Source organism: Protopterus annectens, chromosome 11.part0 (genome assembly GCF_019279795.1).
Source record: "Protopterus annectens isolate FY-2018-M chromosome 11.part0, PAN1.0, whole genome shotgun sequence".
Classification (NCBI taxonomy): Eukaryota; Metazoa; Chordata; order Ceratodontiformes; family Protopteridae; genus Protopterus; species Protopterus annectens.
In genome coordinates this window covers 235,028,669-235,055,183 of record NC_056745.1, presented here as the reverse complement: position 1 = coordinate 235,055,183, position 26,515 = coordinate 235,028,669, and the positions used below count along the sequence as shown (strand labels likewise).

Genomic DNA, 26,515 nt, shown 5'->3' with positions numbered 1-26,515 from the left:
GGACCCATAAAAAACAGTAAAGTGGCAGGACTTGAATGATGGATTAGAAAGGCTCCACAAGTAATATCTGGTGCATTAAGGCTAACAGAAAAGGTATAAAAGCTGTACTTATGACATAGAGAAAAAGAAGAAAAACAGAACAATACAAATAGTGAGCAACTTTTTTCTTCATTACAATTTAAAACCTTATGAAAGACAGGAAAGTACAATTCTGTAAATAAACTTACCATAACGGTAGATGTCCAAACAGATCACTACTGCAACAGCATAAGCTGTATGGGACATCCTACCAAGGACTGGACAAGCTGGACAACTTCCAAAGCTTTAAGGTACATTCCTCAAGCCCCAGCCACTGCCATGCATAAGAAGAGTAGTATAAAGGCAGTGGCTCAGGCGCCAAAACTTCAGAGCTTTTTTGTCCCAGAAGAAGAGGAATCTGAACAAAAGTGTTGCAGCTTAGTCTACAGAAGTACGTGAAAATGAAAACACAGACTATTTAAATTCCACACTCTGGATTAAAACTAGCAAAAATAATGGGGGATGGGAAGTGGCAGCAGCTAATGCAGCAATGATCTATTATGGTAAATTTACTTACACAACCGTACCATGTTCATCATTAAATCACTGCTGCAGAAGCCTAAGCTATACTGGACAAACAATAGAGCTTAGTAAGTAACGGAAGAGGAAGCTGGATTATTGCCCAGGAGCCCTTGAAGAATAGTACTAGCAAAGCCAGATCTAGACTTACAGAAGACATCCAGTTTGTAGGGGTTGATAAAGTAGGGCATAGATGACCAAGTTACTGTCACTAGTATACTTCTAGAATTCACCCTTTTCCAGAAGTAACTACAGCTCTGATAGAAAGGGCCCTGACATTGGCTGGAAGTGTTTTGCTATGGTGAGTGCAACAAAAAGCAAAGGCATGGGACAACCATTTTGAAATAATCTGTTTAGACACTGGCTGACTCTTTTCCTAACCTTCCTGAAGGTCTCTGCTCTGTCAGTGTAGTACATGAGTTGCATGTGAACATCCAGAGTGAGTAGAATTCTTTCTCCCTGACTTTCTGGCTCTGGAAAGAAAACAGGAAGGCAATATTCCTGGACGCATCTTAAACAGCATGAAGCACAATTTAACCACACCCCTTACAACACTGTTCAGTTTCACCTACCACAAAGATTTTATACCATGTGAATGGAGAACAGTTACAGTCATTCCACTGCATAAGGGAGGGCCGTCCACAGACCCAGGCAATTACAGACCCATAAGCCTGACCAGCCTCATTTCAAAGTCACAGAAAGACTGATCACGGCATTAATCAATCAGGACATAGAGAACCTCCAAATACTGAAGCCGTCTCAGTTTGGATTCATCAGCAGCAAATGATGCTTATTTAACCTGGTGGATTTTTTTGAAAAAGCAATGGATGAAGGCACAACAGTGCACACTGCATAAGTCAACCTGGCCAAATCTTTTGACAATCCCCTGCTCAGGTATAGTAGAAAAGCTAAATAAACTGGGAATAAATCTCTATGTCACCCAATGGATTGTGAAATGGATTACAGAGAGAACACAGATAACCAAAATGGGGAAGTTACCTCTATAAAGACAGCAGTCACCAGTGGAGTCCCCCAGTATCTTACACTGGAACCTCTCCTGTTTTCCATCTACTTTTCTGAACTAAAAGCCAATACCAAAAGGGTCTGGCTGACTTAAGTTTGCAGGATGACTGCAAGCTAGGAGCAGTGACTGGATCCACAAATGGCTTAGCCATCCTGCAGGAAGGTTTGTCTCAAATAAATAACTGATGCTAAAATCATGGACTGAAACAAAATACAAAAAAATGCATTCATGTATCCTTTGGGAAGTCATTCACCCCGAGGAACGACCACACTGACAATATGCCCCTACGAACTGACCAAGTTGTTTGGGATTTGGGAACTTATGTGGACAGTGACCTAACTTTTAACCAACATGTCTACTGTTGTAAGAAAGTCCTTCTATACTGCTCAGCTTACAAACAGAGGGACTGTGTCTAGATCTAGGGCTGTCACTGCCCCTTTTTATTCAGCTCTCATTAAGCCAGTCACTGAATATAATGCACCCTTTGTCATATATTGTCCAGACAAATGCTACAACTGGGTGTCTGTTAATGCTAGGATCATTAATAATAAAGCTTTTTTTTGCTGAAAAAATGTGCTACTTTCCCACAAGATTGATGTTGTTATGGTTTATGAAACACAGTTAAAGAACAATGACTGGAAACCAGTTCTGTTAGGTTATAAATGTTTTTACTGTAACAAGACATGCCAACAACAATCAGGTGGAGGTGTTATGACAGGGATTAAAAGATTGTTATGAGATCTGCTATTACTACATGATCAACGATAATAGCAATATTGTAGACTGTGCAACTATGACAATAAAAACAGCCTTGGAACATAGAACAATTGTGGGAGTATACAGACCACTAAAGTCAAGTGCTGACGACCTACAGCACTTCATATTTTTTCTTGCATGAAACACAGGAGGGAAGAATAATAGTGGCTGAGAACTTAAATTTTCCAGAAACAGATTGGAATAATATTGATTCAACAACATTAGTAGGGAAATTAATTACAACATATGCTCAAGACCAATAATTGCTTCAGATTGTAAATAAGACTACCAGAGAACAGAGACATTGTACATGTTCCTAAAAAATTACTGTTACTTCAAGTCAAGTTTTACCAAAGCTGATGTGCAGTGATCATGGGGTTATAAAGGTTAATTTCTTGCTCGATAGTTCTGCCAAACTGAAATCTAAAGCAATGCTCAGAAGACTAATAACAGAATATACAGAAGCAAGACAGTCACTATGCAAAACTAACTGGAGTGATGTGTTCAGTGGAAAAACTGCACACCGAATGTGGAAAGTTTTGAAAGAGAAATTGTTTGAATGCAAAAAAAAATATCTACAAAAATATTTAACATCAGGATCTAGGCATACAACATCAGTAAGATATATTTCCCAGAGTGTAAGACAAGATCAAGAAACATTTGAAGAAAATTTATATAAAGACATTGAGCAAAATAGGAAACCATATTAAAGACACATAAAACTCGGTAGGAACAAAAACACACAAATTGATAAACTGTGTGTAGATTCTAAAATTGATTCTCAGACACAACAGATTATATATTTCCAAAATCTTATGCAAAGCAGTTTAGTTCCACAAACAAGGTGCTAAATTACCCTAGTAACATCCAAGTAACCTCAGACAATGAAATCAAATTAGATCATATTGAAGAACTATGCAAACTGGATCAAGAAAACACAGGGAGGAGACGGCATTAGTAGTAATGACCTGAGAACAGTCCGGCATAAAATTACAGAACCATTATATGTACTATTTACTAGGTTGTATAAATATGGAGAAATTCCTCATGATAGGAGACATACACTTGTTAAACTAGTCTTTAAGGGAAAGGGAAGTATTACATACCTAGAGTCATAGAAATCCATAAGTCTACTTTTATGTTGTGGTAAAATAATGGAAAAGGTTGTATTGGATAAATTGCCAGAAATGGAAATGTTGTACTTGAGCACACATATCAGTATGCATATGTTGAAAACAGATCCATTATCACCTTTAACATGATGTTCTATAACAACATAACAGCAGCTATGACTGAAAAATTGTGCTGTGATGTTATTTATTTAGATTTAACTTCAGCATTTGATAGGGTCATACATAAAACACTGATCATAAAATCAGAACAAGTAGATATTGGTGTATGCTTGATAAAATGGATAGCTCCATGGCTTACAAACAGGACATGCCAAGTATCCCACAGCAAATGGACAGGTGAAATTTGAGATTATAGTCAGGGTGTCCCACAGGACTCTATCCAAGGCCCATACTTATTTAGATTATATCATTCAGATCTATGTTTTTCATCTGAGGTGCTTTACAGTCTGTATGCACATGATTTAAAAATGGGTAAGTGATTACATGTGTTACAGCTGGGGCATATCTGCAAAAGAACTTGACTAAACTGACCATTTGGGAACAGGAGATAAATACATAAAAAATAAGCATACGAGATTCGGAAGACATAAACTGAAAGGTGAACAATTAACACAGCGCACAGTGATTGAAGCTGTACGCTCATTTAAGGACCTGGGTATTATGGATAGATCTAGATTTTAGTTTTTATAGTCATATTAAACAATTGATCATTGATACTTATAGAACTATAGGTTGTATAAAATAATTGATAAAGACTAGGAATTCAGAAATGCTGAAGTCACTGTTTGTAAGTCATATTAGACCCAAAATTTGAGTATGGAATAACAATATGGAAATCTTATAAGAAAAAAAGCATGAGTAAACTAGAAAACGTAGAGCGGAAATATACCAATGGCATCCATGTTTGTGAAAATTTAAGTTATTATGAAAGACTAAAATATCTGAACTTGCACAGTGTCTCGTATAGATACTTACGAGGAGATCTTATGCAGGTATATAAGGGCATTTAGAGACAACTACCTCTGGGAGAGTTTGGGGTTATGAAAAAGTAGTAGAGAATCATCAGGCAACCTATCAAGAAGATTCTATAGAAATGAGAACTGCACTAATTGGTTCTCTGAAAGAATAGCTGATGAATGGAATAGAAAACCAGATTACATTAAAGCAAGCACTAGAGATTCTATAGAAATGAGAACTGCACTAATTGGTTCTCTGAAAGAATAGCTGACGAATGGAATAGAAAACCAGATTACATTAAAGCAAGCACTAGTTAGATATTTTAACAACAGCCTGAACACTTACGATGGGAACAACTGCTCTGGTATATTGGAAGACTAGAAGGGCAACTGCACATGCTTGAAATATTTGTATGCATGTATGTATGTATGTAGCTTAGGCTACTGTAGCAGTAATCTAATGATGAACATGATACACACTTAAAAAACAAAAAACAGGTCTTGAATCAAACATGAAATCTAATTTTTCATTTTCTCTCCATCCGCCAGAGGTTCTACACTTAGTATATGGAGGAAATATTGAAAACATGCTCTGTCATTCATAAAATAAATAAGACTTAAAAGTAAAAATAAAAACTTACCATTTAGCAAAAAATTTGTAAGACAGGATGAAGGTCTACTGTTGACATCAACAGGTGAAATACGATATGCTCCTGTGCAGTAGTGTAGCTCTAGGGAATATGCAGAATTTTAATTTAGAATTATTTCTTTAACCTGCTGCATACATAAAGATAGTACTACTGCATATGCAAAGAAATAACAGTATTTTGTAATATTACAAGCAAAATGTTTAGAAACTTAATAATTTTCTTCCTAGAATGTTTTTCAATTAGTTATAATTTTTTGAAATCATCTTAAAATGATGCATCGCCATTACATGCAATCCATAACAAACTCACTGTATTTAAACCTTGTTTTACAGATATACTACTGAAAAAAGTGAAATACAGCTCAGATCATGAAGTGCATACATCAAAGTTAAAAACTTTAACATAATAACAATTTAGTCGACACGAAACACACAATTAGATTATGATGGTTTTATGCATTTTTTTTACAAAAAGATAAGCAGATAAAATAAGAAAAACAAAAATTAGCAATATTTCATGCTCTTTAAACAAAAGGTGACTGAACTGCTGAAAGTCTTGATTTGGAATGACTAGCTATTACATCTGAACTAAACTTTTAAGACTATTTAGGGTAAAAAAAAAGAAGTTATGTACTCACAATAACATTCCATCTGAATAGTTCTACTTCATTTGTCTTCAAGCTGTGGGTACTGGATCCGTGTCGGATCCGAGCCGGCAAGTTCACTAGCATCTGCTCCGAGCTCCAAGCTCCTCCCCTTACCCATAATACATCTCCACTACCTTCCAACCCCCAGATCGAGTTTGCAGACATTTATACTGAGAACATGACCTGTAAAAACATCTTACGCAGCTAAAACTTCAGCCAAACAGGCTGTCCATATGGTAAGGCCAGGGGGAAGGAGGGAGGGACGCTTGAAGAAAAATGAAGTAGAACTACTCAGAAGGAATGTTATGGTGAGTATATAACTTTTTTATCTGAAGTAGTTTACTTCATTTGATCTTCAACCTGTGGGACAGAGTCCCCAGCTACTAAACTCCTGGATGGTCCTCATGGAATAATATTCCAGAGCACCGCAGAACCAAAGGATGCTCTCCTTCTAGAAATCAAATCCAATTTGTAGTGAGAAATAGAGGTATGAGATGAGGACCAAATAGCTGCAGAACAAATATCATCCAATGAGACTCTCGACCAAAAGGCTGCAGAAGTAGCCAGTGACCTTGGCGAATAAGCTTTCACCTGGACCCAGAGGAGACAAACCTTTATCCTTATAGACCTGAAGGATGCACAAGGAAATCCACCTAGCAATAGTGACCTTAGAGATAGGTTTACCCAAAAAGGGTTTAGAGGAGGACACAAACTACTGATCAGATTTACGAAAGGTTCTAGTCCTGTGTACATAACTGTCTATGAACAGCCAACAAGTGGAGTCTGTATTCCATTTTGTTAGCAAAATTTGGAAAGAAAACAGGTAAATTAATAGTCTGATTGATGTTAACTTGTGATGTCACCTTGGAAAGAAAGGACGGATTGGTACGAAGGGAAACCCTGTCCTTATGGAAAATCATATATGGAACTTTAACAGACAACGCACTAGAAACGCTGTTTTCCAAGACAAAAACTAAGGTCTGTGGCTGCTGCAGGTTCAAATGGTGGAGCAACCAAAGCTTGAAGAACCATAGTAAGGTCCCATGGGGGTCAGGATCCTTGACCGGGGGGGCATAATAGGAAAGAACCTTTAATAAAGGCTTTGCACAGTCTGGAAGAGGCTAGAGAAGCAGAATTCTCACCCACGTGAAAATGAGAGATGGCAGCTAACTGAACTTTGATGGTAGAAGAGCTTGCTCCTTGTCAAAATATATTTGCAAAAAAATCAAGAATAGCAGGAACACAAGCCGTAAAAGGGTCTAAACTCCTTTGAAAAGCCCAAAAGGAAAAACATTTCCATTTGCTACGGTAAATCTTCCTGGTGGAAGACTTATGAGCTGCCACCAGAATAGACCTGACTGAAGAGGATAATCTAGGCGTCCTAGCAATTAGGGGAACTGGAGCAGCCAAGACATGAGCTTCAAACTGTCCAGGCTCGGATGAGGAACACCCAAGGGGTGTGAGATAAGATCCTGAATGGGATCCAAGATGGAGCCAAAAGATGATACCAAAGGAAGGGAAACCATACCTGGTGAGGCCAAAATGGGACAATGAGGATCACTTTGCTTCCCAGTCGACAAACTTTCTGTAGAAACCTTGGAATAAGAGGTACTGGAGGATAGGCATACAGAAGACCAGGAGGCCAAGCATGGATTAGGGCATCTCTGGGGGACTCCCCCGGCTGGGGGTTGAGAGAGAAGAACTCACTGCACTTCACATTGGAAGGAGATGCGAAGAGATCACAGCAAGGCTGACACCACTCCCGAAAGATCTGCTCTGCTACTGAATGATTCAGAGACCACTCGTAAGCCATCAGTATAGTCCAACTTAACCTGTCTGCCAGGATGTTGGATCATCCCGCAATGTGCATTGCTATCAGAAAGGAATCGGTGGAGATCGCCCATTCCCAAACTCTCATGGCCTTGCGATAAAAGGGGTAAGATCTGGTCCCTCCCTGTTTGTAGACATACCAGACCACTGACATGTTGTCTGATTGAATTGCAATGGTTCCCAGAGGAAGAAAGGCATGAAGGGCCTGCAACACCAAAAGGACCGCCCTCATCTCCAGAATGTTTATATGCAAACTGGTCTCGACAGGGTATCACGGGCCTTGGACTGTCCTGCCCAAACAATGCCCCCCCCCCAAGTTGGGAGGCATCCGTGGTCACTGTGGCTTGGACAGGGGCTGGAACAGAAGGTCGTCCCTTCAGGATTTCCAAACAGTACATCCACCAAAGAAGAGATGACCTGCAGACTCGACTGAGGTGTTTTGGATATGATAATGGAAGATCCAACAGACCATTGCATCGCTAGAGTCCACTAAAGTACTCGCATATGTAACCAGGTGCATGGAAGAAGCATTATGGTCACTGCCATAAAACCTAGGGCCCTCAAAACCGATTCTGCCCAGGGAAGGTGAGAACAGTAGATCAGGGAAACATGCATCCTCAGGTTTCGAACTCTCTCCATGGTCAGGAACATTTTGCATTGTAGTGTGTCTATCCATGCTCCAATGTTCAGGGAAATTTTGCATTGTAGTGTGTCTATCCATGCTCCAATGTAATCTATCACCTGAACAGGATCCAGAAGAGATTTGGATGCATTGATTGTAATCCCCAAGTGAAGTGCAAGCTTTAGGAAATAATCCCTGGTTTGACAAAGTAGACTCCTGGTGAAAGCAGTGAGGAGCCAATCGTCCAGGTACTGGTAGACCTGACTCCCCTGAAGCCTCAGGTGAGCCCCTACTACCGCCATCACTTTGGTGAACACCCTGGGGGGGGGGGCTGTGGCGAGACCAAAGGGTAGGGCTTGAAATTGGTAATGATCGACTCCTAGCTGGAAGTGGGGGAACCTCCTGGTGCTTCTGTGCATCTTTATCTGATAGTAGGCATCCTGGAGGTCTAACGAGCACATCTAGTCACTCTCTTGCAGGTACAGCATGATGGACTGTAAGGTGACCATCCAGAATTTTCCTTTGGCAACTGAGAGGTTCTGAGTAGATAGGTCCAGAATGGGCCTAAGTCCCTCATTTTCTTTGGCACCAAAAAGAACCTGGAGTAGATGCCTGATCTGGACTGATCTGGGGGGACGGGTTCGATGGCTCATTTCTCTAGCAGCTTGGAAATTTCCAATGCTGCTGCCTCCCTTTGCATGGGTGGGACATCTGGAAGGTGTTTGAGAGGTTTGGGAGGAACCACAAAAGGGACTAAGTATCCTCTGGATATAATCTGAAGCACCCAGCGATCTGATGTTATGGACTCCCATGCCACTAGGTGCAATGACAATCGACCCCTGACTGCCTCCAGAGTAGAGCAGTCAGGCAACCCCTCAGGGTTGCTGCCCGGGCCTGTCCGCGAATGGTTCTTGAGACCCAAAATTCCTCGGACCCCCTCTGCCTCTGGGCCAGCGTCTATCCTGTCCACCTCTCCCTCTGGGGGAAGAAGAGCCCCAAGTATCCCGGGAATACTGAGACTTCTGGAACCACATCTTATTTTGCCCCCGCTGATTCTGGGAAAAGGATCTTTGAGAGTTCAAAAAGTAGATCCCAGCAGCAGACAGTGTCTTACCGTCTTTCTCACTCTGGACCAAGGCCTCTGATGGTCTTACCAAAAAGGGTAGAGCCATCGTAAGGGGCATTGGCAAAATATGCCTTGAAAGGTTCCGAAAACTGACAATCTGAGCCAGGTGTTGTGCCTCATGGACACGCCGGACCTAGCTGCCCTAGCCGCTCCTTCAGTAGCATGTGAAAGGAGTCGCATGGACGAGCTGGAAACTGCTTTCAAAGTGGCTATCCTCGCGGAGAATGTGTCTCTGTCCTCCTGCAACATGGACTTAGGGGGAGACTCAGCCAGTTCCTTGACCAGGTCGTGTTCCATGCTGGTCTGAGGGTGGACTCAAAATTTTGTCTGGACATTTCGGGATTGGTTCCATGGTGTCTGGCTCCTTCCAGGCCCACGAGGTGACCAGGTCCACCAGGGGATCTGCAAGAGGGGCACCCAGGAAGTAGATGGGCCCGTGCCAAAAGCCTCCAGGAACACGGATTCGTCAGAGGAAGGTTTAGGGGCAGACCAACCTCCCCGCTGGTGTAGGATTTCCATGATGTCTCCAAAGGAGACATCCTCGAGAGGTGATCTGGGGGAACCTTCCCCATCATCCAAATCCGTGTCCTCAGTGAGGGACATGGGGGAGTACAAGTGCCTCCTCTTACACGTATACTTGCGAGGCACATCTCCGGTGGGGCTCTCCGGCGGAACTCGCAAGCCACTTGTTCCTCAGGGGGAACCACTTGGGGCAACTCAAGCATAGGCTATCCCTCTGGTAAAATGATGGGATTCGTAGACAAGGCCAAAGGAGTTGGGGTGGAGTCCGAGGAAATAGTCAAGGGTTTTGATCCGGTGGAGAGAACCCATTCTACCACGTCAAACGCAGAGGGAAATCGAGCCTCCTGGGCCACCATTAGGGAAACCGCTCTCCCAGGATTTGATGCGAGAATCGGAGCAAGGCCTGAAGTGGATGGAGCTCCGAGGGGGGGGGGCTTGGCCTGCCAACGTCAGAGCCGATGGAAAAAGTTCTGCTCCCTCGCTCCGGCTCTAAGAGCCGCTTGGATTTGAACTGGTCGGATCTGACACACTCCAGGCAGCTGCCAGCATCGATGAGACAGGTACCATCGGTGCCGACCCTGTGACTTAAGGCCATCCTCGGATCCAAGTACTCCGCACCCGGTGGACGGATCGGAGAAGAAGAAATTGGTGTGAAGAAAGGAAGCGAGCTCCCCCCTCCTCTGATAAGCTTCAGGTGGATCTCGATGAGGCCACATACTCCAACCTGGCGGGTTGGGGAACCAAGGCCCTAGATGGTGGTCGTGGCTCCTTTGGCTCTGGGGAAAATCTCGGAGATCAGAGCTGAGGGGAGTCATGGATCCTAGACTGAGTCTTGGCAGGAGTAGAAGCAGAAAGGTCTGGGGTAGAAGCAGAAAGGTCTGGGGACCTCTTACGTTTTTCTGGCCTGTGCTCTCTCTCTCTCTCTCTCCTTCTCTCTGCCTCTTCTGTGCTCCACTTCCACAGGCTTAGAACCGGAAGGTTGAGTCCCAGCCTGGGAGGGACGAGAAGCAAGAACAAGAGAGGAAGAAGAGGCGGAAGCAGTGGAAGAGGCAGCCGCCTCAGTAGTAGGTAGAAGGCTTTTCAGGGCCAACTTAGCCCATCTATCCTTAATAGCGCACGGGTTAAAACCCGCGCAAATGGTTCAGTCTGTACTTAAGTGTGCTGCACCCAAGCACATAATGCAAAGAGTGTGGCCATCGGCTGGTGACAATTTGTGGCCACACTCAGTGCACCTCTTGAAGACAGGCTTGGAGTTAGCCATGTCTCTGCAGAAGAAAACAGCACACACAACAAGAGAAGGAAAATGAGTAAAAACAAACTATTTCCTACTCAGACCCACTCACCACACACGCAAAGACACAGAGCACACTGAGGGGGGAGGGGAAGCAACACACTCTAACACACACTGAAAAACTACAGAAAACACCCTAATACACAACGCACCAGCGAGGGGAGGAGGAGAGGGAACCTACACTAACGGCTAACACTCAAACAACTATGAAAAAACTGCTTACTAAACAAATAATCCAACTCACTAATTTGGAGCTCAGGATCACAATGCTTCAGACAAGCCACGGCAAACTCGATCTGGGGGTTGGAAGCCAGTGGAGGTGTATCATGGGTAAGGGGAGGAGCTTGGAGTTCGGAGCAGATGCTAGTGTACTTGCCGGCTCGGATCCAATACGGATCCAGTACCCACAGGTTGAAGATCAAATGAAGTAAACTACTTCAGATCTGTTAGCGAATAAAGTACCAGGCACATGTGCATCCCTGCTTCCCTCTGATTAACAAAAGGCAGCAATCAAATACCGTGAAAGCCATCAACACTGACTAAAGTAGAAATGGTTGGAGCCCCCCCCCCCCCCCAAAAAAAAAATTGCCTTCAATATAAAGGGCTTCACATTGTACACATTGATTCAGTATAAATCACTCTAAAGCTGATGCACCTAAAAGCAATACAAATGCCTTGTCTGCAGGGATCTTGGCTACAAAAAAATCTACAAATCAACCAAATGTGTACTATCTCAGAACTGGCTGTTACAAATGCTATAACTCCACTCCATATTTATTTTATCTACCACTTGTTGACCATGTTAGCCCCAATAAGCTAGTGGCTTCTTTTGACGGGAAACCAGAGCTGGTGTTTATACTACTAGAAGAAATTTATAACAGGGCACTGAAGAACTTCCCAGACTCTTTTTGTCAGGTGCCATGGGATCGTTCATATCCACCTGAGCTGACAAAGCAGCTCAAGCAGATCTGATCCTTGGTTTAAAATCTCATCCAAAGAAAGATACGCTCAAGAGTTCAGCATTCTCCGTAATTTTGTAGTGGTGTCAGCAATTTGAAAATTATTTATTTATGTATTTATTTATTTAAATTTGTTGACCGGGAGTGTCCGTCTGGACGTCCAGTTATCTGGAGTAGGAACAAAACTCACAATCATCTGATTTTCCAGCACCAAAGGCAAATGTAATACCTGCTGAGCCACTGTTACTGACTTTGCAACTCAACCAGTCATTGACTCAAAACTCAGCAGCTGCAGAAATTTAAAAAAATATATAAGTTCTTAAACTTCAGAAAACACCTGTTGTTTGGCAAGAAATTATTACCTCATTTCACTATCAACTTATCACAAACAAATGGAACAGCTGTAACATACCACACAACTCTATGTGATATTACTGGTTCAAGAAATACTGCACAGAAGATTTTATTAAGTTAGTGTCATATGATTCAGTTTACCTACCAACATTATTTGTTCGAGGAGTACACCATTTTAATGTGACTGTTTCTTTCAATAAGCCATCTCTGGTGCTACCATTTCCAGCATGTGCATCACCTGTATAAACATTAAAATAAATTTATTTTAACCCAGAATATGCATCTGCAAATATTTCCTGAACATAATTTCCATGGTACAAAACATCTCAGTGTAAATAGTGTCATGTACAAAAACTCACATATGTGACTACTGATACACAAAGTAAGCAGGAATACTATGAGCATACATTTTGCTCAATAATATCTGTCAGCTGTGCAAATATACATCCATTCATTCTTTTTATTCTCTTCAGAATGGCATTGTGCAGTCTATCCTGCAAAGCAAAAGGCATAAATAAAGACAATAAACTAATCCTGGAGAAGATGGCAGCCTTTCACAGGGCACATAAACACACACACACACACACACACACACACACACACACATGGTGCACATTTCCGAGTAGTTCATAATTTCTTTAAAAAACTAAATACATAATGCAATTAAAAATCTTAGTCTACTAGTAAAATGTGACAGGACTACATACTTTATCTTTGTTAGCATTAATCACAGGTAGTGCACTGCCAGATGATTTCTATAAAAAAAAATGCATGATTTCATGTAATATGCAATCCAATATCTAGTTGTGCAAAACACTCCAATTGCTGACGAGGTTATGAAAAAAAAATATGTGCTTACCATAACTCTAGATCCATACTGTCTTCTTCTGTCTCAACTACTGGGTGTATCAGATCCAACCAAATCCAATGCCAGCAATTCTCAAACTTCTGAACCCAAAGCGCAGGGTCCTTCTCCTACCAATAATCCCCACTCACATTTCCTTAGATCGAGTTTGCCTGCCTATACAGAACATTCCCCTATGCTACAGAAACACAAAAGGGTCTGAAATGCCAACAAAACACCCAAGGACCTATACTAAGACTAGGCTTCAGACAGATCCAATATGGTCAACCAACAGCCCAAGATAATGACAATTTGGCATGGGAATAGAAAGAGGGAAGGTTGAGACAGATGGAACAAGACAACAAAGATCTAGCATTATGGTAAGTACTTAACTTTCATAACCGATATTGTCTTTTCCATCCATCTCGACTACTATGACAGATGCCCTAGCGACCACAGATCCTGGCAGGACTCATGGAAGGATGACTCAAATAATGGTGGAGACACTGAAGCCACAGACCTAGAAAGCAGGTCCAGCTTGTCATAAGATAAATGTATGCACTGTAGAAGTAGCCACAGCACAGATACTATCATTAGGGACTCCAGAGAAGAAAGCTGTACAGGTTTCCATTGTTCTAGATGAACAAGCTTTAGGTTTGACAGTCCCTTTGCTCTACAGACATAATGCAATGGGACAACCACTTAGACAGCGTGACCTTCGAGATACTGGTTCCTAATTTAGCTTTAAGAAAAGGAGAGAAAAAGCTGGTCATTTTATGAAGTGGAGAAACCAAGCAGTCAATTTCAGGGATTTGATGTCTGGGTGAGAGATCAAGTCTAAAATGGGTCCAGCATCTGGGAAGAGTATACCAGATGAGACTATCAGAAGGAGAAGCATATCTGTTGCGGCCAAAAGGGGGCAATGAGGATTGCCTTCAACTTGCACCAGCCCATTTTCTGCAGAAATTTGTTTTTGAGGGAGTCGGTGGGGAAGCGAAAAGGAGGCCTGGGGGTCAAGTATGGTACAGATCATCCACTGAGGGTTGCCCCTCATGAGGAATCAGGGCAGAGTGAGGAATCAGGGCAAAGTAGCTGCATCATTTGGTATTGGCCAGTGCTGCAAACAGACTGCAGCACAGCTGGCCCTAGCAGCTAAAAATCATGGAAGCCACTGTCTGGTTGAGAGACCACTAATGTGGTAGAAAAATGGTCCGGCTCAACTTCTAGGCTAATACATTGGATTTCCCCCAGGATACCCTTATGACCTCTAAAATAAGGGTAAGAATGGGTTCTTCCTTGTTTGTTGGCATGCCAGATCACTGACATATTGTCAATTTACACAGCAATCGCTCTACTTATGAGGGTCCTAGAAGGCTTAAAATGTTAGGATAATTGCTCTCATCTCCAAAACATTGATGTGAAGACTGGCCTCTGTCAAAGACCACATCTCTTGCGTAGTCTATCTTGAAACGCCTTCCCACCAGAGAAGGGAAGCATCAGTGGTCACAGTGGCTCTCAGAAGAGGGAGAACAAATGAATAACCTAAAGAGAAAGGAGGAGAATTTAGCCACCACTGAATAAGTTGCCCTAAGATCCCTGTGAGTCTGACTGGAAGGCACATAGGATGGTACAAGATGGACCATTGTACAAGACAATGCACTGTAACACTCTCTTTTAGGAACTTATGACAGTTACTTGGGTGATGGATGCTGCCATAGACTACAAAATACGCAGTATGGATCTTGCCATGGGACTGTGTTGAGACAGGAACATGGATGTCTGTTGAAGCAGTGTGGCTAACTTTTACTCCAGAAGTCTGGCTATCTGCAAGGTGGTGCCAGGTGACATCCTATAAACTCTACGATGTTAAGTTAGAATTCTCTGTGTTGATCGTGATTCTTAGGTGACAGCACAGCTTCAGCAAGGAATCCCTGGCTTGAATTAGAAGATCCCTCTTGGCAGAAGTTATAAGCTGGTCATCTAGATATGAGAATACCCAGAATCCCTGTAGCCTGAAATGTGCTGCTACCACTGCCATGCATTTGGTAAACACCTGGGGGGGGGGGCTGTAATGAGTGTGAAAGGCAGTGCTCTGAACTGAAAGTGACTGGCTCCCAGTCAAAATCGAAGGAACTTCCTGGACTTTCTCACTATTTCTGATGTGATAGTAGGCATCCTGAAGGTCCACCAAGTATATCAAGTTGTCTTTCCCCAGAAGAGGTAAAATGGACTAGGCCATCTTAGAAAGTTGTCTGTTTCATAAAATGGCTTAAGTGACTGAAATCCAGAATGGGTCAGAGGTCGCAACTTTTCTTCAGAAAGTACAGTTTTGTGCCTACCATAAATGTAGATGTCCGATAGGTATGCATCTGCAGTCCTTACATATGGGTTGTCCTGCCTGAGGCAGCCCTTCGGTCTGCCGGATTCCAAAGTCTGGGTCCGGCGTCGGCTGATGTCGCCCCTTCTCTGACGTCAGAGCGCCTGGGGTATAAAAGTGTCAGCTGACGCCATCTTTCTCAGTTTTTCTTGCCCCAGATGCCAGGTGCCCTCTAAGGAAGGCTAAATTTGGTAGAAATACAAAATATTGCAAACATGCACAGTAATATAAAACAAATACACCATAATAGATAACCCCAGCTAGCTATAAGAGGGATAAGTACCCAAGAAGTACCACAGAGGGGAAGGAGGGAGGGTAAACCTGACTGCAGATGCATACCTATCGGACATCTACATTTATGGTAGGTACAAAACTGTACTATGTCCTTCAAGGATGCATCTGCAGTCCTTACATATGGGTAGAATACCATAGCCAAGCTGGGGTGGTAGGCTCTAAGAAAATGATGGTGTAGCTAAAATGCCCTGCAGGACTGCCGTAGCAAAGCCTGCTCTGGATCTGGAATATAAGGGTAAATTGTAATGCTTGGAAAATGTATGCACGGAGCTCCATGTAGCAGCTTCTAAAATGTCCTTGGTAGCCACCCCTTTTAAGAAGGCTGTGGAGGTGGCTGTAGCTCTGGTGGAATGAGGTCTGATGTTAGCTGGCACAGCTTTTCCATGATAAGAACAGCAGAATCGAATGCAATTTCCTATCCATTTTGAAATTGTCTGTTTGGAAATTGCTTTTCCTTGAATGCCTGCAGCATATACTACCAACAGCTGGTCAGTTTTTCTGAAAGTCTTAGTTCTGTCCAAGTAGTAGCGTAACTGTCTGTGAATGTCGAGGGTATGCAGAAGTTTCTCTCCCTTGTTTTGTGGGTTTGGAAAGAAGGTAGGCAGGTGAATAGCTTGGTTCAATGAGACCCTGGATACCACCTTTGTCATGAATGAGGGATTGGTTCTCAAGGAGACTCTGTCCTGATGAAAAATAAGAAATGGTTGTACTGCCATGAGTGCCTGCAATTCAGATACTCTTCTTGCTGAGGTTATGGCCAGAAGGAAGGCAGTCTTCAAAGACAGGAACTGTAACTCTGAAGATGCTGCTGGTTCAAAGGGAGGTAAAGTCAACTTTTCCAACATGAAGTTAAGGTCCCATGTAGGCACTGGTGGTTTTCTTGGAGGATTAATGTTTTTAATTCCTCTTAGAAACTGCCTTAGGAGAGGATGAGAGAAGACAGGTGGATCAGTATTGTATTCTGCTGAAATTGCTGAAGCATGAATTTTATGGAAGAGTAAGAAAGGCCATTATGGAGCATGTCTGCCAAGTATTCCAGGATATGTGCCATGCTCATCACTGTGGCATCTAGGCCCTTTGCGGTGCTCCAAGTGTGGAATCTTTTCCATTTTGCTGAATATGTCTTTCTCGTGGAAGGTCTGCGAGCTTCCATGATGATATCCTTCACTCTCTTGGATAGCTTTTCCTGGTGAGGAGTCAAGGTATTCTCCAGGCTGTCGGCTGCAGGGTTTTCAGGCTGGAGTGCAGAGTTTTGTAATTGTGCTGTGTCAGAAGGAGTGTCCATAGTGGCAGAGGCCACGGTTTTGTGTGTGACAGGTTCCGTAACAGTGGGTACCAGTGCTGCCTTGGCCAGTCCGGGGCTATTAGAATCACTTTTGGCTGCTCTGTCTTGATTTTCAGTAAGACCTTGGTCATTAGTGGGAGTGGTGGAAATGCATACACTGTTAGAGTATTCCAACTGAAAGAGAGGGTGTCCACTTTCCATGCTTGTGGGTGGTATGTCCTTGTGCAGAATTTCTTCGGCTGATGATTGTGGTGGGAGGCAAAAAGATCTATGTCCAGCCTCCCCCATGATTGTGTTATCTGAAGGAAGATGTCTGGGTGCAGCATCCATTCGTGTGGGTCCATGGTATTTCTGCTTAGGCTGTCCGCCAGTATATTGTCTTTTCCTGGCACAAACTGGGATTGCAGCTCTATATTGAGTTTTAGGGAAAGTTCCCAGAGATTCATTGCTAGTCTGCAAAGAGGGTAGGAATGGGTACCTCCTTGCTTGTTTATGTACCACATAACTGTGGTATTGTCTGTCCTTATTAGCAGGTGGCCTTGATGTAGAAAGAGCTTGAAGGCCTCGATTGCATGAATCACTGCCAGCATTTCCTTTTGGTTTATGTGCATGTGCAATTCTTTCTGAGACCATAGACCTTGGATGCATCTGTCCTCCATATGTGCTCCCCATCCATGGTCTGAAGCGTCCGAGGTAATGGTTTGGCTGGTCACTGATTTGCTGAAAGGCAGGCCCCTGTTTGACTGGCTTGCTTGGGCCCACCACAGGAATTCCTTTTGAAGGCATGGAATGAGTGGTATCAAAGCTTCTAGGCTGTGATTGTGCTGAGACCATAAACTCCTTAGGTACCATTGTAGTTTTCTCATATGCAGCCTTGCTTGTGGAATCAGAAGAATGCACGATGCCATGTAACCCAGGGCCTGCAGGATTTTCCTTGCAGTCATCTGAGTTTGTTTTGTTAGATTTTTGAAGTAACCCGGTAGTTGTCTTTGTTTTTCTTCTGTGAGAAAAGCCATTTGGGTGGTTGTATCTAGTTCCGCACCCAGAAAAGTTATTCTTTGGGATGGCACAAGTCTTGACTTGTGAATGTTGACTGTCTATCCCAAGGCCTGTAGTAGGCGGATGGCATAATTTAAATGTTTTTCCAAAGTTTGTTGGCTGTCCGCTTGTATAAGGCAGTCATCCAGATACGGGTATATTTGAATCCCCTGAAGTCTGCAGTGTGCAATTACTGATGCCAGGCATTTCGTGAATACTCTGGGCGCAGTAGATAAGCCAAAGGGCAATGCTGAGAATTGATAATGCTCTGAACCTGCAAGAAATCTGAGGTGTCTTCTGCAACTTTGTCTGATAGGGACATGCAGGTATGCCTCCTTGAGGTCTAGAGTTACCAGCCAAGACCCCTTGCCCAGCATGGGAAGGAGTTGCTGTAGGGTCAGCATTTTGAGTTTTAGCACAATGAGATAAGTATTCAGTGCGGACAAATCGAGAATAGGCCTCCATTGTTTTTCTTTTCTTGGGACAAGGAATAGTCTGGAATAAAATCCTTGGCCTTGTTCTGCAAGAGGAACCTTTTCTATAGCTTTCATTTGCAATAGGTTGGCAATTTGTTTTAAAGCCTCTGCCCTCTGATTTGGTGGCAGGTTTGGCATTCCCTTTCTTTCTGGTAATGTATGGAAATGGAACCTGTATCCTTTGTCTATTATTTGCAGTGTCCATTTGTCCCTTGTAATACTGTGCCAATTTTTGAGAATAAAGACAACTTTCCGCCCAAAGGTGCTTCTAATTGAGCCCTGGTCGGCGGGGTCAAGGTGAAGTCATTGAGTCTGTCCTTGTGCAGCAGTTGTTGGACCTGCACTACCTCTCTGGTTAGGAGGCTGCCATTGACGTCCTCTGTAGGAGCCTCTAGCTTGCCCTCTACCTCTGGCACGCCTGTTCTTGCCTCTTTGAAATCTCTCTTCTGGAAAGGACCAATTCTTAGAAGGCCAATTTCTGCTGAATCTTGGTGGTTGTACCTGGAGGAAATCTTTGACTGTTTGCACAGATTTTGCCTTTTCCTCAAATTTCTTTAAGACCTCTTGAGCAGTGGAGCCAAATAACTTTTGCTTTTCCAGTGGAGCATCCAGAAGCTTAGCCTTAACATGATCTGGCAGAGATTGTTCCTTCAGCCAAGCATGTCTACGTATGACTGCACCTGTCATTGCTGACCAACATGAAGCTTCCAATGCATCATAACCACACTGCAAGAAATGGTTGCTAACCTGTTGTGAATTATGTACCAGATCCTGAAGTGACTTACGATCTAGGGGTTCAGGCGAAGACAGTTTTTTCTGCAATTCATCTAACAAATACTCTTGGTACTGTATCATATGAAATTGACAATTTAAAGCCCTCATAGACAGAGTGGAAGAAGTGTACACTTTTTTACCCCATCTCTCTAAAGCCCTGGACTCCCTTTCAGAGGGGAGTGGATTTTTAGTAGTGGAAGCTGCAACCCCTTTAGGACCCTGGGAAATAGTTTCTGGGTCAGCAGAGTGAGCCTTGTAAAGGAAATGATGTCAGTCCGGGACCCTGTAGTACCTATCGGGTTTAACAGGAAGGGTGTCAGGGGTAGTGCTAGACTCAGAATACACATCATCAATGACATTTAAAACAGGAGGAATAGTCAAAGGTCTATGCTGAGGTAAATGAAGAAAAGTCCTTAATCTCTTCCTGGAATCGGAGAATTCCTGGCCCTGCCATTGGAAATGCTCTCTCATGGAGTGAAGGGTCTCCCCAAAGGACAGCTCTTCAGGAGGGGAGGCAGAGGGAATAGATTCCTCTGCATCAGAATCCTCGTAGGCCGTGAAGGCCTCCTCCTGGTAGTCTGATAGAGCAGAGACATCAGAGGCCTCATCAGAGGACTGAGGTTCAGCCGACTCAACCCTGGGCCTTTTGTCTAGTGGGGGTTGAGAGCCCCTGTCCGGATGAGGCTGAGAGCCCCTAATTAAGGAAATGAGGTCCTCAGCCAAACTTAGTATCTGAGAGCCTGTAGTGGATCCCTGAGAAATAGACTTGGGAGGCAGAGTTCTTTGTTGCTTAGCAGCTTTAGCCCTAGTGAAAGCTTTTATGGACATGGATGCAGGGGGCCTGGCTGCCCCACGTGCTGGAGTAGTTTTGTCTAGGGGAATGGTGTCGGTAGGTTCCTGACCACCGGTTTCCGAGGGTAATTCTATAACCGACTCAGAAAAGGCCTCCGGGACCGAGGCTGTCGGTTGAGCGGTTTCTACGGACGGAAGTACCAAGGACTCGGTTTCAGCCGAGACACTCGCGGCAGGCCTAGGAGCGGTTTCAGCCGAAACCACGGTCCGCGTGTGTCGGTCCTTGTTCTTCCGGTTCTTGGTTAAATGAGAAGTCGGAGTCTCCGATGGCATTTTATAAGAGAAACTAGCCCCAAAAAATTCCTCTGCAAACTCCGACCGACGCCTAAGAGTGCGTCGATTAAAGGAGGCACAGGCAGTACAGGCCGAGACGTCGTGGTCTGGGCCTAGGCAGGGGAAGCAGTAGGAATGGAAATCCTTATGAGGTATTTGTTTCCCACAAGTCAAGCAATTATTAACTTTAAGCGTTTGATCTGACATCGGCTGAGGCAAGAAAGAGTCCCCAACGGGGTACTTAGCTTTTTGAAGTCTTCGGTAGCTGAAGTTACAGGAGCTGGCCGACCGGCACTTGCGAACTGCTTCTGCTTCGGGCACCACACGGCAAGAAAGACTGAGGAAGATGGCGTCGGCTGACACTTTTATACCCCAGGCGCTCTGACGTCGGGGAAGGGGCGACATCAGCCGGCATTGGACCCAGACTTTGGAATCCGGCCGACCGAAGGGCTGCCTGAGGCAGGACAACCAATATGTAAGGACTACAGATGCACCCTTGAAGGACATCCTAAAAGAATCTTGAGTAGACTCAAGACACTTCCTGGTCTAGTGGAACATCTTGGATGCCTCACTTGTCTAGTAGCTTTGCCACTTCCTGTGCTGCTGTCTTCCTCTGTAGGGTGAAATGTCTGAAAGGCTTCAGCATAACATTTTTGACAGGTAAAGAAAAGGAATGACATAGCTTCTGGTTATTACTCTCAGCAACCATGAATCAGGGCTGATGGTTGACCAGGTATGACAGTGTAGAGAAGCACACCAACTGCCTCCAGAGTGTGGCAGTCGGGCAACCTTTAAGGAGTGCCAGAAGGATTTGTCAGTGAATGGACCTCAAAAGCACAGACTACCCCTCTCTCTAGGGTGATGCCCAATGCTTTTGTCCCCTCTGGGGGAGAGCTCTGTCTCCAGTAGTGTTCTTTATAAAACCTTGACACTTATGAAATCATAATCTCTTCTTACCCTTTTGGTACTAAGAAAAAGTCCTTTGAAATGTGGAAAAATGGATGCCAATGGCAGACTGGTTTTGCCATCTTGTTTTCTCATGGTGTGTGTGTCTTTAACCTTGAGCTATAAAAGGGTGGACCTGTCAAAGGAGGCATGGAAATATGACACTGAAGTTCTCTGCAAAATCCCAGACACATACCTAGGCATGTCGGCATATAACAATGCTGGTGAATGCCCGCTCTAGATGTGCCATTTTCACGTTGGACAAGACACACAGATATATTTGTAATGGACTGTAAGGCTGCCAACTGCAAATCCTCTATTTTGCTGGAATCTGCTGTCATAGTGCCTGAGAAAGGCTTCAATCTCTTTTCGATTAAGTCCCTATGAAACCTGAAGTATGCAAAATAATTCAGCACACATAAGACACACGTCACTGATGCATAACTTCGCTTTCCAAATCTGTCCAGGTCCCAAGACTTCCTCCTTCATGGGCTGAACAGTCTATCTAGTGGCAAAACCACAATCCTGTCAGGCTTTTGAGATATGGGCTCCACCACATCCAGCTCCTTCTATGTCCACTGGGACAACAGCTCATCTGCCAGGGGAACCACCCAGGAAGTAGATGAGCCAATTCCAAAGGCCTCGAAGAATACAGATTCCTCTTGAGAAGGGGTGAATTGATGAACCAGCTCCCCCACCTTTGTCTTAGTAATGCCAGGATGTTCCCAAAGGAGAAGTCTTCTGGGGAGGACCTTAGGGACCCTTCCCTTTCATTAAAATCTCTGTAATCACAAGAGACTCTTGAGGGGAGTCCAAATGCCTTCTTTTGCATGAATGCTTCCTGAGCTCTTCCATGGGTGGTGAAGGGGCAATCATGGGAATTCAGATCCTGAAGGGGAGCTCATCTCATGAGCTTTGTCAAGGCCTGCTGCAGCTTACTGTCCCAAAGAGACAGGAGGAGGATGTGAAGGAGGAAATCGTGCAAGTAACCTGTAACAGCAGATGTTCAAATTTCACACAGCCTCAGTAGCATATGGGTTCAGGACCTGCACCTGCCCACCCTAGCAGGTTTCCAGAAGGCAGAATCTCCTTCTCTGACTCTCTGCGACAAGAGCTTGGCTAAGCCCCTCCCATTAGGTGAAGCCTAACCCCTGTTACAGAAAGTCTTTAGTGCTAAGTAGGGCAGGCAAAGAAGGACCAGAAGCAAGAACTGCCTGAAACCAACCAATCTGCAGCCACAAAACACCAACACAAATAACCAAAGCCAGTCAACAGCATAACAAAGTTGGATACCGTCAAATATATAAGAAAGGGGGATGGTGGGTGTTGCCATTGAGGCAGAGTGAAATTTGAATATCTATTGTTAAAGGTAAATAGGACTTGGGCAACTGTACTATTTTCATCATACTCTGCCTCAGTGGCATATGAGTAGATTTCCAAAGTGTATCCTACCTGGAAGGAGGAAGGATAGGGATCCAGGTGTCCCTGGAGAATGGTTCTTGTAAAGCATGCTCTGCAACTTGAGAGAATTCAGTTTGTAGTGCTTTGTAAAGGTATGAACAGAGGACCATGTTGCTGCCTTCTGAATGCTTCTAGAGTCCAAACCTTTCCAATGTGTCATTGAAGAGGATAACGTTCTGGTAGAATGTGCTTGCACATTGCCTGAAATAGATTTACCATTGTAGAGATAACAAAAAAACAAAAGCACAAGACAACTGATGAGCAATCATTTTCTTACAAGTCAGGTAGCCTTCTTAACCACAGAAAAGGAAATAAACAGCTGTTCGGCTTTCCTGAAAGGCTTAGTTCTGTCATGGTAGTACTGGAGCTTCCTGTGCACACCCAAGGTATGCAGAATCTTCTCTCACCTGTTTTTATGTTCCAGGAAGAAAACTGGGAGACTGATGTCTTGATTCAGGGTAACTTCAGAAACAAATTTTTGTCATGAAAGAAGGATTTAGTGCATAAAACAACCCTGTCCTTCTGGAAAATTGGATAAGATTGGCACACCGTGAGAGCTTGCAGCTCAGAGACATACTTATTGCTCTGACATCTGCAAGGTGAAACAGTTCTCTAAGTGATGAACTTCAAATCATTCTGAAAGGCAGGTTCAAAAGGAGATAAGGTCAATATTTTAAGAAAAAAGTTGAGATCTCAAAACAGAAGAATTTGCTTTTGAGAGGTTCTCAAGTGCAACACTCCTTTCATAAACTGCTTGACCACAAAAAGAGAGAAAACATGGGGATCTATGGGCAGGCAATTTGCAACAATCGAAAGGTGCACCTTGGTGGATACAAAGGATAAGCCATCATTGAATAGCTCACACAAATATTTCAAAATTAGAGGGGAAGACACCATGCCTGGCCCTTTGATATCCGTTTGGTACCAACTAGAAGATCTGTTCCGCCTGTAAACATAAAATTTTCTACTTGCAGGTTTTCTTGCCTCCTTCAATACCTGCTGCACATCTTCATTTAACAAGCGCTTAAAAGGTATCAAGACAGAATCATCCAGGCTGCCAATAGCAATTTCTCTTAGTTGGGATGCACCAGTCACCCCTGAGACTGTGTGAACAGATCCAGAGTGAGAGGAAGCTTGTGATAATTGCCCTTGGCCAATTCCATTGAAAGTGAGAACCAACTCTGCCTGAACTAAAAGGGATTATCACAATGACCTTTGGCAATTCTTTCTGAATCTTCAGAAGTAACTTTGGTATTGAGTGGAAAGAGATGAAATGCATAAAGAAACATTCCTGCCCACAGGAATGAGAATGCTTCTGTCCTCCAAGCATGGCTGCGAGAATTTCTCGAACAGAATTTTTTCCAGCTGTCTGTTTTGAAATAAGGTAAAGAGAACTGACCACATCCAAGCAGACCTCAGTTTCCACTAGTGATGGTCCTTCCAGCATCTTAGTCTGCCTGCCATTATGTTTTGCTCTGATAGGAGGTATTTGCCTGAAGTGTCAGAGAATGCTGTAGAGTTAGCTCTGAGGCCATTATTGCCAACTGGCAAAGACAGTATTACCATGTGCATCCCTTGTTTGTTCAGGTACTGCATGACTACGGTGTTGTATGTAACCAATAAAAGGGTATCTGGAGACCATAAGTTGTGAAAAACTTTTAAGGTCTGAATCACTGTTAACATTATTTTAGACATTTATGTGCCTTGCAGCATCCAAAGAGTCCCATTCGCATTGCAATTCAACTCTCCTGGATACTGTTCCCCATGCGAAACCTGATGAGTCCGTCACGATTGAATGAACTGGGTCTGGAGGTAGAAGGGTAAGTTTGCACACAGAGACAACTGATGCCTCCACCACTGTAACTCTTGTTTCACAAAACTTCAGCACTGGTACCTGAAACTACAAGGGACGCAAATGCTAGATCCAACAGTTGTTTAAGTACCACTGAATCTTTCTCTTGTGTAGTCTGACAAGGGGTACCATGAGGATCACTAATGCTACAAGACCTAGAATTTAGAAAAACTCTCTTGCAGAGGAATCTTCTTGAAGACAGAAATCGCAAAAAATGCTCTGGACAGTCAGGACTAGGACTTTGTCTTCTGGAATAAAGGCTATACTTTTTTGGTGTCCATCATACAACCCATGAAGACAATTTTTTGTCCGGGTCTGAGACAGGACATTTATAGGTTCACCTTGACGTTGGAAGCAGTTGGAATGTGATAAGCATCCTTCAGATGTAAAGTCACCCTGAAACAGTGGTCCAGGAGAAGGGGTAGGACCATCTGTAGGGTTAACATTTTGAATGCAGGCGCTTTCAGAAAGGTATTTAGTATGACAAATCTAACACTGGTCTCCACGATAATTCCTTTTTGGGTATCAGAAAGATTCTGGTGAAAGATCCTTTTTGTGGAGCAGGAAATGGTTCTATAACCCATGCCTGCAACTTGTGAAGGAGTATCGGAGAGAACAGACGTGTCTGGTCTGGTGATTGCAAGGGGATTTCCCTGAAGAGAGGAGGATTTTCTGTTCATTGCCAAGAGCATCCTCGTTGAATTATTCTTAGCACCCAACTTGACTGAGACTATTTTTGGCCAGGCTGCTAGGCTGAGGTAAAGCCTGTGAGCAAGATAAAAGAGATGACAGGAGGAAGGGAAGGGATGCTATGAGTCTTGAAATAGTCATTCTTTAGCAGGGAAATTATTTTTTTAAAGAAACCCCTTTATCTCATGTATAGGCATTATCCTCCGGCCATTTCCTCTTGATACCCTGACTCTTGTTAGGCTGGGATTTTTGTTTTTTCTCCCATCTGAAATTGAACATCTTGTTACGTGAGAACCTGGGAATATGAAATATTCTAGACACCCCATGCAACAATTGTTTGAGAATCTAGGTAGCAGCAGGAGAAAAAAAAATTCAGAACTTAAAGGATCACTCAAAATCTCATTTTTAAATTCTCAGAAAAATTCTGATTATGCAACCAAGCTTACCTTTTCAATACAAAAGAAGTGGCTGCATTTCTACAAATAGTGTCTGCACCTTCAAAAACACTCCTCAAAGCATGTTTTGAAACTTGAGTCACATAACACTTCTGTTCAGCAGGCAAAGATACAGCAAAGTCAGCTAAACTCTAAACACATTGCAAAATAAATTTCCCCATGAAGCCCTGGTAACTTAAAATACTAATGACTAAATTATTGGACTGAGTCAACTTTTTTCCCTGAGATTCTAACCACTTACCAATTTCCTCAGGTGGTGTAACGCTAGAAGAAGCCAGTGCTCCCTTATTAGAATTGACAGCTGGAGAAACCACAGCTGGATCAGCTGACAAAGGAGCAAAGAGAGCTGCAACGTCAAAGTGCAGCCTGCATATCCTTGAAGCCTTTTTAAGAACTGTTTTTATAGCCAGAGGGGTTTTACATTCACTTTTAC

At 43.4% G+C, this 26,515-nt stretch overlaps 1 protein-coding gene across 2 annotated transcripts in view; it reads right to left on the bottom strand.

Annotated features, from left to right (window-relative positions):
• Positions 1–26,515, bottom strand: part of INTS13 (integrator complex subunit 13) — a 629,493-nt gene that overhangs the window by 262,193 nt on the left and 340,785 nt on the right. For both annotated transcript variants that reach the window (XM_044087655.1, XM_044087656.1), the window contains exons 9-10: positions 12,612–12,704; positions 5,108–5,197 (exon numbers count right to left, since the gene is read on the bottom strand). In XM_044087655.1, coding sequence (XP_043943590.1) covers positions 5,108–5,197; positions 12,612–12,704 — 183 coding nt within the window. The remainder of the gene's footprint in view (positions 1–5,107; positions 5,198–12,611; positions 12,705–26,515) is intronic.